At 43.1% G+C, this 18,108-nt stretch overlaps 1 protein-coding gene across 4 annotated transcripts in view; it reads right to left on the minus strand.

Moving 5' to 3' along the window:
• The window catches only part of LOC309524077 (connector enhancer of kinase suppressor of ras 2-like), a 320,117-nt gene that overhangs the window by 81,699 nt on the left and 220,310 nt on the right, over positions 1-18,108 (minus strand). For all 4 annotated transcript variants that reach the window (XM_082208459.1, XM_082208458.1, XM_082208457.1 and 1 more), the window contains 2 exons: positions 15,582-15,668; positions 14,090-14,343 (listed from right to left, as the gene is read on the minus strand). In XM_082208459.1, the coding sequence (XP_082064585.1) occupies positions 14,090-14,343; positions 15,582-15,668 (341 nt within the window). The remainder of the gene's footprint in view (positions 1-14,089; positions 14,344-15,581; positions 15,669-18,108) is intronic.

The following is an 18,108-nucleotide window of genomic DNA, read 5'->3' on the forward strand; positions in this document are numbered from 1 at the left end:
GAATGTATATTCAGGGTCACTTAACACACACATTCATTGTCAGACCCTCCAAGGGTCCCTATTTTCCAGGGACGTCCTTGATTTAGAGAAGCTGTTTCAGTTTCTGATTTGATCCTGGAATGTCCCACTTTTTCTTAGAATGTCCCTATTTTCATTGGGGAAATGTTGCAAGGTGTGAAGTTATCTGACTCCCAATGTTTTATTATGTTTTTATATATGTTGACAGCTGCCCAGAGTGGCTGGGGCAACCAAGAAAGATATGTGGGGTATAAATAGTAAAATTATTGTTATGGAATGGGACATCCCTATTTTCATTGGAGAAATGTTGGAGGGTATGCACTGTTCCTTAACTGCAAAGACAGCTTTTCGGAGAATGCATTCTAAGGCCCCATCCACACTGCACATTTAAAGCAGTATCAAACCACTTTAAACAGTCTTGTCTTTCCCCAAAGAATCCTGAGACTTATAGTTTGTTGAGCATGCTGAGAATTGTTAGGATGCCCTGTTTCCCCCACAGAGCTGTAATTCCCAGAGTTCCCTGGGAAGAGGAATTCATTGTTAAACCATTGGCTATTGACTATGCCAGCTGAAGAAGCACCTGAAGAGCCACAGGTTCCCTGTCCCTGCTCAAAGGGCAGGCACTGGGAAATTTTGAAAGCTGTTCTGGGAGCCTTTTTGGCTAAAGAGTGGGCAAGAAGATAGATGACAGTCAGACAGACAGACAGACAGAGGGTGCAAACCTCTACATGCTCACTGAAGAGACATGTGCCAGGTTTTACTGCAATGCAAAAATACAGGACTGCACTGTAATGCTCCCAGCACAGCTGGCTCTAACTGGAAACTTTCTTGCTTACAATTAATCTAAATACAGGAAGTGAATTATACCCTGCCATCTCTGAGGATGCCCTTCCTGTGCAAGATTGGGAGCATGCATTAGAATGATGGACAAATGTCCATCTGCACCATTGTTTAGAAAAAATAAATCCACCCCTTGGCTGGTCAAATTAGCAGCTTTCGCAGGAAAGCTGTACTCTCTGAAAGGGCTTAATAGATGCTCTTGAGACTTTAGCAGGGCTTAGTCAAGAAGGTGTGGGGGGGTTGGGGTGGTGGTGGTTCTGTTTTTTTTACTCTGCAATGAAGGAATCACTGCCTTCATAACACAAAAATGCATTTTGTACTTCAAGAACCCTTTAATTTTCATCACGGAGATAAGGGATATTAGCTGTTAGAGAGAGTGCAATAAATAAGATTATTATCTTATGTTTTTAATGATAAATGGAACCCAAGGTACAGTAAACAAAGATTAGGCGACATGAAATTCTGTAGAGACAGCATGGTGTAATGGTCAGAGAATCAGACTAGGCATGGGAAAGACCCAGATTCAAATCCCCACTCGGCCATGAATCCCATTAGCCTTTGGCCAATCACTTAATCAGCCCAACCCACTTCATAGGGTTGCTCTGAGGATACAGTGGAAGAGGGGCCTCCTTGGGACAGAATGAAATAAACATATCTACTGTGCATTTTGGAAAGTAGTTTGTCAGTTTGCCTGTTTGCCCTCTATAGGTTTGGCTTCCTTTCAAGGTATCTTCACCAAACTCAGCACACAAGTTTTCCAAGGTGGAGGCATCAGTTTTCCCTGATGTTTGGACATCGGCTGCCATTTTGAAACAAGATGGTAGACCAAAATGTGACTTTGGTGTGACTTCACCTGATTTTTGGTGCAACAGGTGAAAACTCACCAATTACACAGTTCATTTAAAAACTACATACTTTGATTTTTAAAAGCTCCCAGGCAGTGCTGGGCACGAATAAGGAAAAAATAAATATCACAACCATCATGGGCTCAGCTGTCTACTCAACAGGTGGAATAAACAGTGCTAATAGTTCACCTTTGCTTGTAAATATGGTAGCAGTGACATTCGATTTTTTGAAATTTATTACAATTGTTGGTGGGGTTTATTCTACACCGGGGTGGATACCTTTTAAAGCTTGAAGGCCATATTTTCTCATGGTGAAACTTCTGAGGGCCACCTGCCATGGTAGGCATTAAGACAGAGACAATGAGGTGCTAGAACTTACCCTGAACTTTGTTCTTTTATAATGGCAATGCGCCTACCTGAGAGGTGCCAGAACTGAGTTCCAGTGAGTTCTGGCAGAAAAAAGGACACATTTCATGCAGGCAAAAGCCCCTGACGAGGGTAAGGTGTGGGGCTGGTGAAAGGTGAAGTTGTTGGGGAATGGAAAGAATTAGATGGAGTCACATTCAACTCCTGAGTCTGAGGTTTCCCATGCCTGTTCTACATCCTAATAGTCAGACTGAGAAATGTGCCTCCCTCATACTCCAGAGTTTTGCCATCTAGCCACAAAAATAGAATCAAAATATTAATGATGAATGAGTTTTTATCTATATCTGACTGTTTGTCTATAACAGAAGTCTGTGTGTCTGCCCACCTATCTCTGCCTGCCTCTCCACTACAACCTGAAACTTCATTACAACCAATCCCCTTGGCTTTCACAGTGGCAAGACTGAAGCTTGGTTTTAATTTAATTGGGCAATGAGCTTCATGAGGTTAAACAGACCTTTTGATATCAGATCTGAGCAGAAGGCTTTTGATCTGTAAATCACAGAAGGCCTCAGCTTATGTTTGTAGTTAATTGCACTAATGTGAAAGGAGCCCCTGCCTATTGAAATTTGCCTTGCGAGATTAGGAGATCAAGGAGATCCACATCAGATTTCAAACCTGCTTCTTTTCTCAGATGGTGAAGGGCTGTGATTCTCTACAAGATGCTGTAACTCAAACAGTTGTGTTTATGATGCAAAAGCAAAGAGAGGTTCCGGGAACAACGGAATCTCTACAAATTCTCTACAAACTCTACAAGTTTCAACCGTTACATTCATTATGCAAAAGTAAAGGTTTACACACACACACACACACACCCCTACCTTTCCCATGGACCTTAGGGAGGAGGGTAAACAACAATAACAACAGTAGTAATAATAATAATGGAAGTCCCTGATCATCTGAATGGGGTCTAGAATATTAGCTGGAACAGCAATGCTTATAGTGAGCTAGGCTTCTGCAAGGCTGTTTTCCCAGTCATGCATCTCTGGTTCTCCAACACTGCATGCAGAGTATCAAGATAAGCGATTTATTGAGCTACAGATGTAAAGTGGTCCCATCTTCATCACTGATGCTGTTGTACTCTATTCACTTTTTCCACACACCACACAAAAACATTTCTATTTCTTTTTCAAGCTTTGAAAATTAGAGATCCTTCATCCTAAGCATTTCCTCCTTTCACCCAGCAGCAATTTCAATGCCAGAAGGCTTAACTTATCTCTCGAGTTCAGTAAGCTGACGCTAAACCCATCATAAGATACAACAGAGACGTGCAGAATTTTGTGTGTGTGCTAGGCTAAAAATAAAAAGCTGCCTTTGAGGTCATTTTGTTTCTCCCCCCACTAGTGGATAGTGGGGAGGGAGGAGACAAGAAGGAATGTTGCTTCCAGCAACAAACATTTTGCAGTTCTTAAATTCCGTGCTGGGGAAGAAAGAAAAAACAGAAAAGGAGCAAAAGGAAGAAAGAAAGTGAACAACAGGGCAAAGGTGGTGTTGGTGGTAGAGGGGCAGGGGAGAAAAGAAAAGGTAAACTCAGAAGAGCGCATGTTTTGTTGCTTTGATTCTATATCAGGAGCAAGGTACAAATAACTTTAAAAATTTTGTTTGATGGGTGCATACAGGCAGTGATTTGAGACTGAAGTCTGACAAGTGTCCCAAATCTCCACTGCACAAGAAAAGAGTTGTTCACACACTGTGTGGGAATGCCCTCACCCCCAACCCCAGGATGGGCACAAAATGCGCGCAGGATAGCTCTGAGCAAGAGACTCTTAAGCTCAAGGTCTTGGGTTCAAGCCCTGCATTGGGCAAAAGATTCCTGCATTGCAGGGGGTTGGACTAGATGACCCTCGTGGTCCCTTCCAACTCAACAATACTAAGCCCGGAAGGGAGGCACAAGTTTCCAAGAAAGGGCAAGAAATGAGTAGGAGTGGGCAAACCTGTCCATTTCACTTCCTCCTTTCCTCAATCTTCCTCGGAATTTCCATTATCAGTCTGCAACCTTTTGTTTTTAAAGTCCTCATGAAAAGTTGCCAGTATTTTAGTGCTGATTTGTTCTAATATCCATACTCTTTTATGCAATTTTGTGTAATATCCCCCATTTTTGCCAAGCGATGATCCCTAATACAATGTGTCATTTTGTGTGTCCCCCCCATTAATTTATGCATTTCCCTGAGTGTCGCTTGGTGGGAGGACGATGTTGCAAAAATGTGAATTTTGAAGGATAGCTGTGCTTTGGTTTGTGCATTGTTTTGGAAAGTGTGAATTAAATATCTTAGTTTTTAAATGTGGAATGAATTGAAATTTCCTCCCATCCCCAAAGCAAGCAGAGCCAGGCATTTTTCGGACAGCAGTGGAGGAACATCTGAGGATGTCCACCCATCCTGGCAAAGCACATCTTTAGTTCATGACCTGCTCCCCCTACCTGGGAAAATGCTTATGTGGGAGCAGTGCCTGTATCTGGGAAGCTGCCCAAAGTTTGAATTATGCACCTTGCCCTGCAGGGTGATGCTGTGTGATTTTGTGGGAAATTTACAATTCTGAGCAGTTTTCTAGACCCAACCTCTGCTGCCAGATAAGCCCATGGTAGCTTCTTACATTCCAGGAATGATGGCTACTGATATTGGTTCTGACTCCATGTGTTGAACCCGCAGTTCTGTAGGCTGTAGGTTCCCCACAGGCTCTGCGCAGATCCCCTTCTCAAAATGTGGAAGCTTGTTTCCTGCTTGGCAGGGGGTTGGACTCGATGGCCCTTGTGGTCTCTTCCAACTCTATGATTCTATGATTCCAGAAACAGTATGTCAGGTGAGTCCTGAAGTGGCCTGGGGAAGCATGCTATTTCTGGGACATACTATTTCTAGGTTGCAATGTCCTCCGGCTATGTTATGCCTTACCTTGAAAGGTGAGGGCTGGTCTGGCCTGAAGACCGAATGCTATTTCTGGGACATGCTCTATGTGAGATGTCCTCAGGCTGTGTACGTACGGCCTTGCCTAGCACCTAGTATAGCACTGGTAATTCTATTGACTCTAGCATTCCTGAGGACTTTGAAGCATGCACAGGAAGACTTAGGTGCATTGGGAGGACTTCCTAAGGAACAGAAAACCATGGAATGGAGTACCCTTGAAGACAGAATGACTGGCTGGCTGAAAACTTGGAACAGGAAAACTCCATACAGTAACCTTTTGTTGCATGCCCCATCTTCACGTTCCATCAAAGCAATTTCATACCACTTCAACAGCCATAACTTCCCCCAAATAATCCTGGGGACTGTAATTTGTTAAGGGTGCTGAGTTGTCAGGAGACACCCCCTCCCCACAACCATTCCCTGCACAGACGTACAATTTTCAGAGTTCCCTGGCAGAGAAGAAGCATTGTTAATCCACTCTGAGAATTGTAGCTCTGTCATGATAACAGGGGTGCCTCTTAACAACTCACAACACCCTTAACGAATCCCATGCCCTAGGATCCTTTGAGGGGAGACATGGCAATTCAAAGTGGCATGAATCTGCTTTAAACGTATAGTGAAGATGGGGCCTGAGAGTGCATTGCAGCAGCTAGACCTCACTTAATTTGGTGTGGTATTTTACAGTGACGCTTTCCAAAATGAAATTTATTAGTCCTATTTAGGGCAGGATGTAAAACCAAGGGACCCCCCCCCCCCACACCTTCCTAGCAAAGATGGCAAGACCTTTAAATTGCCTTTACGACCTTGTAGTGAAAAGGGTCATGACTCCCGATATTAATATTCCAGTTAGTCCAGTGTTGCACAACAGCATCGAACCTGGGCATCCGGCCAACATTGCATTAGTTAAAGACACCATTTAATGAAGCAAAGTTTGCATCCTTAAAGCAATTTATGAAATTGCTTCACATGTTTTAATTTTAGGTTTCGATTCCACACCACTTCCTAAACATTTATTCTAAAAGATGGTTCTGTGTAATTATCAGTTTTGTATTATTTTTTTTACTCCAAGTCTAATACATCCAGTAGCTACTTGCATATAACAAATCTTCCAAACTCATGCTGTGAGGAAGAAATGAAGCAGTAGCATAAATTACGCCGTGTGCGTGAATCTTAATTAAAGCACTTGAACAGGAATGCACAGCCCTATTTCATTGGCACGCTGGCAGAACTAAGGGCCAAGCAAAAGTTAAGATGGTAGGCCTGGTTGTAGGAATCTAGGTCTTTGCATCTAAAAATCACAGAGGACGGCTGATTTGGATATAAATAGGCAGGGGTGCCAACTTGAATAAAATATGGGAGGGGCAGGTAAGCCCTGGCCCACATAATTGATCACATGACATTGTGCATGCAACATGGCAATGCCCATCAACTTTGGGGAGTCCCAGTCCCCTCAAATATTTTATTGGGAGGGGGGCCAAGGGACCTTGGCCCCTAGGAGTTGGCTCCTATGTAGATAGGGGTGGGGTACTGGATCCCTCCATTAGCCACTCCCCCTCTCCCAAGATGCACATCTGTAGTGAGGGGGGGGGGAGGAGAGAAGCAGTGGGACATTGTTATGCGCTCTTGAGAGCTTATCTGCACCATGCATTTAAAGCACATTCAATGCACATCTGATGCACAGTCCTGTCCCCCCTGCAAACATTCTCCAATTTTACTTATAGTTTCCAGCCCCAAACTCTGCTAATGTTAGGGGAGTTCACTTATCATTATTAGGCAACCCTCTTCCATGCATTTCTATCCTCCACCCTCAAAACCATGCCTTTCCTCTGCACGCAGCCTTCAGGCTCTACTGCTACTGTACGTCTCCAGGGAAGGAAGCCTAACACACTCCAGGGGACTGGCATTTGTGGAGATGCATAGAGGATCCAGCACAGTACAAGAGAGACTACAGAAACACTCTAAAATAATTCAGCAGAAGTCAGCTTCCTCAGCAAGGAAGTGCAAAGAAGGGGGGAAGAGCCTCGCTCCCCCACCCTCAGTCAAGTCCAGCTGAGCAATTAGCCTCTCCTAGCCATGACTTCAAGAACAGTAGAAGCAGCTGGGAAGGGAGAAGAGGAATTCAGGAGTTTAAAAAATAGTAATTTTATAAGTTGTGTGCCTTTGTTTCTCAAATGGATCCTTTTACATGGTTTTTTATGTACTGTGGAATTTTATGCATTGTTACTTGTAGTTATATTTATTGATCATAGTTTAGTAAAAATTTTTTGTTAATTGTTAAGAGTGAATTCTTGTTTAGTTAGTATTTGCCGACATTCTGAGAGTTAATTTTGCTGTGTACTATTATAGTCCAATAGATAATTGAATATTACTTTATTTGTTATTTCGTTCCACTTTAAAGTTTCATTTTATTGTGACCTTTTTGTATTGGACCAGGTTATTATAAGATGTATTGTCTTTGTTGTGTACTTTGTTGCTGCAAACCGCCTTGTGTATCGCAGTACAGAAAGGCAGTACATAAATTAAAAGTGAAATGAAACCTTTGGTTTGCTCCTCACACCCAGAAAGCATGAACCAGTGGCAGTCTGAGGAATGCCGCTCTAATGATCCAGAAAACAAATGTTGTATGACTTCACAGTCAATAGGCTTACCTTTCTATGTAGCACAAAATGTGCCGAGAAGCAAGTAAGAAAATAGAAGATTGGGTGGAAGACAGGGACTGGGGCTTTCTCACCTCCTGAGACGGGAGGTTGATTTTGCTTTTTACATTGCTATACAGTGGTACTTCAGGTTACATATGCTTCAGGTTACAGACTCCGCTAACCCAGAAATAGTACCTCGGGTTAAGAACTTTGCTTCAGGATGAGAACAGGAATTGCGCGGCGGCGGGAGACCCCATTAGCTAAAGTGATGCTTCAGGTTAAGAACAGTTTCAGGTTAAGAACAAACCTCCAGAACGAATTAAGTACGTAACCAGAGGTACCACTGTACATTTAAATCCCTCAAGGTCTGAATCCACACAGGCCAAAACTTCCTGAGTGCTACTGGCAAAGCAGAATATATGCCAGGTTAGATCAAATAAACCAGAAACACCATGGACACGAATTCAGTCTTGCAATGCTATGTATCTACCTAAATTGCTATTTTAAACTCACCCCCCCCCCCCGGGCGCAAGGTAGAAAATATGATTTCCAAAATGCACTCAACAGTTGCTCTTAACCAACTGCTGTAAATTTTATTTCTTCAGTGCTTCCCTCCCATTATGCTATCATCCTGGTTTTGGCTACCAACCGTACATTTCTCACGGCTGCTGTAATGAAAACAGTAATTTCAAGAAATGCCCAACTGTGAAAGAGCCGAGGACAGGTTGAAAAGAAACTCAGCTGGAATACACAGGCTTTTTTAGCAGGCATTTCCCCTTAGTAACTGCTGTCAATATAAAATGCCAGACTCTGAGCAACTGCTTTGCTGAAAAACACTTTAGTGCAAGTAGCTGACATGGTTTCGTGGTGGTTCATATTGTCAATTAAAAACCTGCGCTCAAATAAGGATGCATCCAATGTCCTGAAACACAATCCTTTGTTGAAGATTTTATAAGAAGATGACCCAAGAACTGGTTGACCTCTGTTATTTATTAAGAAGTATTTATAAACTATCTTTTAACTCAAGGACCTTCCAGAAGTCCTTTTCATTGTGCAGTCATGATTATTTTTGCTCATGGTGGTATTCGAAGCCGTTTGACGCAATCTGGCTTTCAATAATACCATTTGCGCTTGTAAAAGGTTTGGGCAAGGACATACTGCTGCTTAGTTTCCAATTGACGCATGTCCCTGAGCTTCTTGCTGAAAACCCTGTACCTTTTCATGCTACAAAATGTTCTGGGTTATTGTTGTTCCGCGCGGACACTGAGGTCCAGCTCAAAGGGCCTTCTGGTGGTTCCCTCGCTGCAAAAAGTGAAGTTATAGGGAACCAGGCAGAGGGCCTTCTCAGTAGTTGTGCCTGCCCTGTGGAATGCTGCATAAAATAGCACTGATCTAGGAAAACAGCACTGATGATAATGATGATGAGGATTCTTCATGCTGCTTTTGTCCAGATGGCAATAATGTGATAACTTTAGGGAAACATCCCATTTAATAAAGTTGAGTGATGTTTGGATAGTCCAGTAAAAATCCACCACTAATGCACTATTTTGTCAATCACATGTTGCAGATTAAGCCCACAAAAAGGAGTCCTAAATGAGTTTAAAATATAGCTTCCCTCCAAAATATCTGGGAGGCCATTGGATACTGTGGACCTTCTTTGAGAAATGGGTTTCTGGGGGCATGTCAAAAAGGTATTGGGGAACTGCTAGATCCATCCAATTTCCTAAACTTACTTCCAAAGTGAAATGGAAATTTTGCCAGTCCTGGAGATGCCATGGTTATTTCCCCTTCCACTGAATCCAATAGGAGGAGATAATTTTAAAAAGAAAGAAAGAAAAGGAATTGGTGAGGGATGCAAAGGTAAAAAGCCACCTTTACTTTCTGCTTTAGCCAGAACAAGCCTTGTGGGGCTTTGGGAGTAGCAGTCCCTCCACCACAGGCTTTCCCTATACCCAGCCAACAGAGAATTGCTTTGTAAAACAGACTAGAACAATAGCTAGCAGTACAATCCTATAATATCTACTTGAAAGTCAGTCTTACTTAAGTAAGTGAGACTGCTCAATGCATATTTTGCAGAGTTTTAGGCAAGAGTCTAAGATAGTTTTATTCACCCAGGCTTTTAGACTGCAGCCCTATGTTACAGCTTAAAGTTGCTACCTAAAACTCAACAAAGTAGGCACCTGGGTACAGTTGGCCCAAGACGTTTGGTGCCTGAGGGCTAGGCATGTAAGAAGGCATCGTTTTCCATTCCACTCTGCATTTGTTGCATGCAGCACTATTCCATTCCGCTGCAGTTCATGTTTTGCTACAAAAAACAGCAACACGTTGCTGTCAACTGTGGCAAAATTACATAATCCACACAATTAATTACGTAAATCACATTTTCATTGTGTTAGTCCACCCATTCATTCCAATGCAAAGGAAACACAATGCATAAGGGGTGGAAGACATAATCAATTACATATTGTTTGCAGACTGAAGGCAACAACAATGGGGAATACCAATTGTATTCATGGGATTGATTATTTTTTTTTATCCTGGAAACAGGACAAATAAGCACTGGCAATTTCCACTCCATTTCTGTTTCATTCTGAATTCTCAGATATCCCTGCCTAAGGCAGACAAGAAGTTCCATCCCATTCCATATTTAGCAAAATGGTTTGGCAGTTCAACCTTACTTCAGCATTGCCAATAGGACAATAGTCGTCTGCTGCATCTGAAATTTCCTCTTCTACACCATACAGCTACTAAAGGTGCAGAAACCCTGTCATCTTTTGTGTCTGACCAACCTAATTATAATCGTTTCAGGCAAGAGGAACCACCAAGGATTAGATCTTCAATCCATAACTATATGAGAAAGTTATCCAAAGGGAGGAAAACAGACTGTGAGAGACACCACAGTCTCTTAAGAAGAAAGTTAACTACAGTGAAAGCTGGTGCGCGCTGGGGACTGGTAGGGCAGAAAGCAGAAAGGCCAGAAGGAAGGGGAGCTAGAGCAAATGACCAGAGAAGCTAGAGACTATGATAGGGAGAACCAACAACTAACTCTGGTTTTCCATCTTCCCTGCTGAATTCTAAAATGGTGAAATAGACTAAGGAGGATGCTGACAACCATTGCCATTCTGTAGACTGGTTGTAAAAAGGAGGTAGGCAGGGAGGTTGGCTGGCTAGGGGCAAACTTGGCCTAATGAATCAGTCTCTACTATACAGGGGCATTTTACTGGCTATGTCTCTCTGCTGGTAGAAGTGAGTGTCATTGCCTTCCTACTCCCATCATGGGCTTCCCAGAATAATCCTTCTGACCAATGTGTGAAACAGGATGGTGGAACAGACTGATGCTTCATTTGATCCAGCAACACTGTTGACATTTACTTATGGAGTATTTCATGTGTGGGAGCATTAGAAGATTTGATTATATTCCAGCTATACTTTGGAGCATCACGAGAGGCTCCTGCTGTATGAACCCAGTATCAGAGGAAGAAGCCAACCAACCAAGTGCCTGCAATTCTGGGGAAAGGAGGGGTGTGGCTCTCTGGATGTTGTTGGGACTACAGCTCCCATCATTCCTGGTAAGCACCCAGGGATGTTTACCCACGCTGTGATGGCTAGATGTGAGGCAAAAGAGAAAATGAAATGTGACAAGTGTGATAGCATAGCTGCACACTGCAATAGAAAGTATAGAAGGAAAAGAGGAACCATCATTTTCTGTTGCATATTCATGCACGTAGATATTGTGGTCTTAAAACTAAATGCCTTTTGTTTACTGGGACTAATGAAGTATAACAAAGCTGAATTCTGGCGCATAACAGCTTAATTATGTCTCAGGGGTTATCATTTTGAGTAGCTTCAGGAGTGTGTGTGTGTGTGTGTGCTGTCAGAAATTCACATGCACAGAACACATTCAGTGGAAGCGCTTCAAGGGACGTAAACGGAAATTTTGGTGAAGCAGGTGGAGTTAGTTGAGTGCAGGTGTTTTTTTTAGGGGAAGAAATATAAGCCAAAGTAACACACACACACAAAATGCACTAGGAATTTTGCTATGGTGACTCTGAAACCTCTGCCCAGGGGTTGGTTAAATTGCCTTATTCTCATAGAAAAAGCTAAGAGTCTCTGGCTGTGGTTGGCTCGGCTGTTTATATCTGAAAAGAGAGCCCAGGATTCTAATGTGGCCTCCACACAACGCACCATGTCTGGGATCTACATTGAGGGTAGAGATGGTGTGTCTCCAGCACATGACAGAAGCTGCATAACCAAGATGCACACCTTTGTCAGCAGGGAATTCCACAAGTCAGTGGCTGCCACAGAGAAAGATCTCTCTCCTAGGCCAACATTCCTCACACTTCTGTGGGCGGAAGAACTACCAAGAAGGCTTCCAGCAGTGGCACATCCAAGTGGAATCCCAGAGATGATGGTTAGGAGTCAGCATGCATGGGCAGCTCAAGCTCTCTTCCCCTGCTTGCCACATGCCCAAAGGTTGTGAGAATATGCCTTAAGTCATCTTCAGGAGAATGCTATAAATTTACCCAGTAGCTTTAAAAGAAGGAAGGTGGCCAGTTTTGAACAGGAACCATATGGGAAATCCACAGGAGCTACTGAAATTTATCTACCCCTCTCTTCTGGAGTCAATCTACAATAACTGTCATGAACTGGCTGGGCGAAGAAGAGTGGTGGGAGGCACCCACCAGGGAACCCCCAGAAGAAGGCTCAGAGCCAGGGGATTGGTGGGGGGACACTGAGGAGAAGTCAGAGGCAGAAGATTGGGAGGAGCTTCTGGATGCAACATGGTTTAGTGAGCAGGAAGAGCCTGTGACAGGGAGCAGTTCAGGCTGAAGCAGAAGAGGAGGGTCAAGGGACTGCAAAAGAATTCCAGGAGTCTTCCGCTCCTGCTGTGACAAACTCCCCTCCCCCTGGTCTCTGAGAACTTGCAGAGTAATAAGTAGAGCAGAACAGAGGCCAGAGGTGTGCAGTTGCAGTTTGAGACTGCTTAGGAAACAACTGGGAAAGGAGGAGACTTAGAGAGGGCAGAAAGCAGAGACCTTCAGTCATGGCAACGGCTCCATAGGAAGTGTTGATGAGACCACTAGGCTGAGTTGTATGTTCGTTTCTTTGAGTAAACAGTTCACTGACCACATAGATCTGCTTCCTTTATTGATGCCCTGCATCTGACTTCAGCCCTGACAATAGCACAACAGAACACTGAAGCCTGGAATAAGTTACAAGCTTCTTTTCAATCCATGCTTCCTCACTTTCTGACACAGTATGCCAGTTCATTATCACAAGGCTCACTGAAAGGTACTAACCCTTCTACCAACAAGATCGCTGCTATACAAACCCGACACAGAGACTTCGAAGATTTGTGACACCTTTGGAGCAGTTAAATCAAACTTGTAAATTGCAATGATGAGCTTGAAGCCAGCGTTATGATTTCCCTGTCGCTCTTCCAGTGACATGATTGCCTCATCGCCATGATGGATTGACTGGGTCCTCTTCCCGCATTGCACTTGTATAAATCTATTCCCCCTCCCCCTCTGAGTCTTTTCTGACCCAGAAAGATTATCACAGAGCAAGCAACGGCGAAGGAAACTCCAGCCTTTGTTAGAGATTGTCACTGTTTGCTAAAAATACTCTAGTAAGAGCCAGTGTCTCATTTCAGAGACAATAAAACAGCACTCCTTCCTCAGGTATACATCCTGCCTGATTTGAGACTTTAAACAACAGCCGAGTTAATATAGTAAGGCAGAAAATACACAGCTGTGCAGGAAACCTTAAGCTACCAAGATCTAGAAAATAATTCTGTTGTGTGTTTTTTAAATGGTGCTCTGGCATGAGCAGGTGCAGAGTCATCTTGGAAGGAGGGAGGGCCAAAGGTTTGGTCACTGTGATGCAGGTCACACCCATATTTAAAGCACATGACTTTCCCCAAAGAATCCTGGAAAATGTAGTTGACCTCTCACAGAGCTACAATTCTCAGCACCTTTTAAAAAACAAACTGATGCAACCTCAGCCTAACCAATCTCACAGTCCCCTCTGGAGGATAAAATGCGAAGAGATAGCTCCATATATGCTGAGCTGAGCTCATCAGAGAAAGGGTGGGATGCAAACATGACAGTTTATAAGGCCCCCAATGGGCTACCACATGAATCTGTCTTGAGCCTTAAGATGAGCATCACAGGCCTCACTCTCTGGCTCATCATTAGCAAATATTCAATTGGTAAATATGAGGAACATGGATGCCCTGGTGGTGGTACCACATTTGTGGAACTTTCTCAGGAAGATGTGACAAGCCGAAAGGGTATATATACATATGTATACACATATATACATATACATATACATAGTCATCTCAGGTCCATCTTCTTGGCTCATCCCATCTCGTTGGCACAAACCAATCCACAAAAATCAAATGTACGTTAAGGAATCTTACGTGATAAAGTGGGACAGTGTTGCTCTCAGCTAAGGAGAAATTCAAGGCATCTTGCTGTCCGGATTCAAGCCGTACATTTATAGAAGAGGTCAACATGGATGGGCTTATGGGATAGTTGGGGCTGCCACTGTTCTTGCCCTTTTTCCTTGACCTGCGACCTGTATCCCGCTTGTTGTCCTTCTGAGTCAATGGCTCTTCCTGGATCACCAATATTTTGTCATCACTCAGGTATCGCAGAAGTGAATTCTCAGAGTCTGTTATGGGGTGAAGGAGAAAAAACGAGGAAGAACAAGCTAAAGAAGGTAGCAAGCTTCGGTTCAATGCTGATGGAAACTTTTGTGACCAGGAATGGGTTGGGGATACATAAAGAGAAGCCCCAAGCAGCTTCTTTCTTGATGCCTTTAACGTGACATTTTCAGGGGAACCCACAAGCCACAATGGTTCGCACAACTGTATGTCATTTTTAGACCTGAATGTTTTTTTAAGATGCACAAACACACACACAAAGAGGAAATGAAACACGGCTATTCTATCAGCTCTTCCCAGTCTATTGATCCAAAGAGCCTTCTTTCCCAGAAACAAAAACAATCCTTTTAAAATTACTGTTCTTTGGCACAACAAACCACAGCTCTGTATGGCATGATAACTACAAAATGCACATTCCTTTTGTCCTTTTCCCTGGGGAAATAAACGGAGACATTGTCTCTTTGTTCTTGCATTTATTACACGGGTCCTCCGAAACCACGTCCAAAAAGTCTACAAAATAGAATCACTGCATAGTTTGAACAGAAGTGAAATTCTGAGGTGAATTTAGAGCAGGAGCAGATAATCTGTAGCCCTCCAGATGTTGCTAAGAGCGGGCCCCATCAGTTCCCAGCCAGCATGGTCAATGATCAGGGATGATGGCAGTTCTAGTCCAACAATGTCTGGTGTGTCACAGGTTCCCCAACCCTGATTTAGAGGCTCTTGCTTGGGTGAAATATCTGAGGACTTTTGAAGGAAGCAAATGAACTAGATTAGCAAAGGTCATATATATATAAACCCGTAACCATGTGCATACCCCTAAACTGTCCCAGAAAAACCAGGACATCCCATTTTTTCTATAAGAGCACAGTGGCCATTCTGGGCACTGTGATCTCGTGCAATTTTGCACTGCGATCTTGCCCCTATAAATCTTGCACTTTTTCAGAGCCGTGATCTCTTGCAAGTCATGTGGCTCACATGGGAGTGTGGCCCCGGAAGATGGCAACCCAGTTTTTCGTTGTAACATGTTGGAGGGTATGCATGTGTGCTTATGTGTGTATACACAAACCCCAGAATAATGTTTTTGTAGTTGTAACAGTATTTCCTGCTCTTTACCAGCATGGCCCATGGTGGGTTTCAGCACTGTAACATTCAGAATCAAGAACGGTTTAAACAAATAACAGTCACAGCAATAGGTTGGATCCTGAAAATCCATATTTCAAGTGCTTGCACTTGTACATTCACTCACCTCGGCTACCCCTCTTGAACATATTTGGCTCTTTTGATTCTCCTATCCAGCTGTATTCTGTAGGCATAGAAACTGGCCTCAGATCACCTGGGGGAAAAGTGCAAAGGGAAGCCAATCAACATTCTGGAATTCATTAAAAGAAAGGCACCGTGCATGTGGAGTTGGCAGGAAAATCTTAGCAATTTGATGCAGTTGACGGTACCTGGTTCTAGTCTCTGGAATGTAATGGAATTGTAAAATAGCAAGTAGCCAGTGGTTCGCCTGTTCGCTCCCCTATTCAGAAGGCAAGGCCTGCAGGGAAAAATAAGTTCTCGCTTCCTCTGTAGGACAAATATGGTGAATCTGTGGCCTTCCAAGTGGTGTTGCACTCCATCTCCCATCAGCCCCAGTCAGCACAGCCAGTGTTCAGAAATAGCAGCAGTGGTAGTTCAACAACAACTGGAGGGCCGCAGGTTCTCTATTCTTGCTTTAGAATGAGAATATGGCCCAATCTTCAATATCATTTAAAGCAGTATTGCACTACTTTAAAACAGGATGTTTTAACAGTCAATCCTTCTCAAGGAACTCTGGGAATTGGAGCGTTCTGAAGGGAACAAGGGTGTCTCCTAACAAGTCTTGGTACCCCTAACTAACTACAGCTCCCTGGATTCTTGGGGAGGGCACGACTGTTTAAAGTGGCATATCCTATATTATCTCTGTTTTGCTTGTTCCTGCGTTCCTTAAAAGCAACATGTAAAGCAAAATATCAGGGGTGATAGAAGCTGATTTTAGGCTGAACCTCAATCCAGTTTCATTCACGTCATGTGTTAATCTTTTAATTTTTGAACTAAAAAACCCCTGTTGTTGTTGTTGTTACTATTACTAGAAGGTCCCAGGCCACAGAGAAGTTAGGCTGGCCTCAACTAGAGCCAGGGCTTTTTCGGCTGTGGCTCCGATCTGGTGGAACACTCTGTCACAAGAGACCAGGGCCCTGCGGGACTTGACATCCTTCCGCAGGGCCTGCAAGACAGAGCTGTTCCACCAGGCCTTTGGCCAGGGCACAGCCTGACTCCCTCCCTCGGCAATCTTCGCAGAGCTCTGGCCCAATGGTTGCTAGTGGCTTGAATTAATTAATTTTTATAATGAATGATTTTAGAATGTTGTTTATGTTGTACTTTTGTACTGTTTTATTGTTGTTAGCCGCCCTGAGCCCGGCTTCGGCTGGGGAGGGCGGGATATAAATAAAATTTATTATTATTATTATTATTATTATTATTATTATTATTATTATTATTTGTCCTCATTTAATTTCAAGAAGAAAACCCAAGGCAGTTCACAGAAAAATAAAAACCAATGGCAGAAAAAAAAGATAAAACAAATTATCAAAATACAGTAACCTGCAATTAAAATGCGTAGTACAATAACTACATTAAAACACCCATAGGTAAAATAAATAATAAATAACCACAACAGTTAAAACAGCAATCAAAGCAGGGTATTCAATCAAGGAGATTGGAGAAATGTTCATCTGAACAGGTGTGTCTTCAATAAATGATGGAATGCCAATATCCAGTGGGGACACCTGTATTTAATCAAGCGGAGCATTCCACAATTTTGGTGGTAATGGTGAAAAAGCCCAGCCTTGTGTTACCATGAGCTGATAACCATCAAGCTCTATTGCAAAACTAACCCGGTTCCATTTGTCGAACTTAATGCTGTTACTGTGCAGCGGAGGGATAGACAGTCTTTTGGGTAATCTGGTCCAGAGTTATTGAGAACTCTGTAAGTAAGCGACAGGATATCGTTCAGCCTCCAGATCAGCTGCAACGGAAGCCTCACATTACAATAGTCTAACAATGAGGTCACCAACGCACGTTTCACAGTGGCCAATTATACTTGTCCTATTCTGTCCTATGCCTAACCACTGGGTTAAGAAACAGGCCAACCTTTCTCTGAAGAATCATGGACTCTCCTCCATTGTGTTGCTGGATGCTGTAGAATGATCTCCAAGACTATATCTAAGTTGATTTGAAACATAGATCTAAAACTGATGTTTTATTCATACAAAACTTTCAAGTGTGCCCTGTCATCACACTGGCTGTGTATTTCAACACTTTTAATTCTCAACCGATAAAGCAAAGGGAAGCTGGAGAAGTGGCAGCATTAAGGGAGAAGCAGTTCTGTAAAACTGGCTATGTGGGATCATATTTCTGACATTGTCAGTGCACATTATCATCAACACATAAAAACCACCCTCCAGTTCATGAGTCAACTCTCATCTGAAACACACAGCCGATACACACACACACACACACACACACACACACACACACCACCTTAGCAAATGTCAGCCTGGCTCTGGTTTTGTGGCTTGTTTGCTTGAGACACTCGGGGTATTTTCTGAAACATTAGACATTGACCAATCTTCCAGCTCCCAAAATAAACCCAGAGCTGGAGGAAAAAAAATATACTGAACAAAATCAAGAATTTCTTTTCTCTTTTCTTCCACTCCAATAGCTCATTTCCTCAATTTTGCGCGCGCTCTCTC

The sequence above is a fragment of the Podarcis vaucheri genome, assembly GCF_965113315.1.
Source record: "Podarcis vaucheri genome assembly, chromosome: Z".
Taxonomy (NCBI): domain Eukaryota; kingdom Metazoa; phylum Chordata; class Lepidosauria; order Squamata; family Lacertidae; genus Podarcis; species Podarcis vaucheri.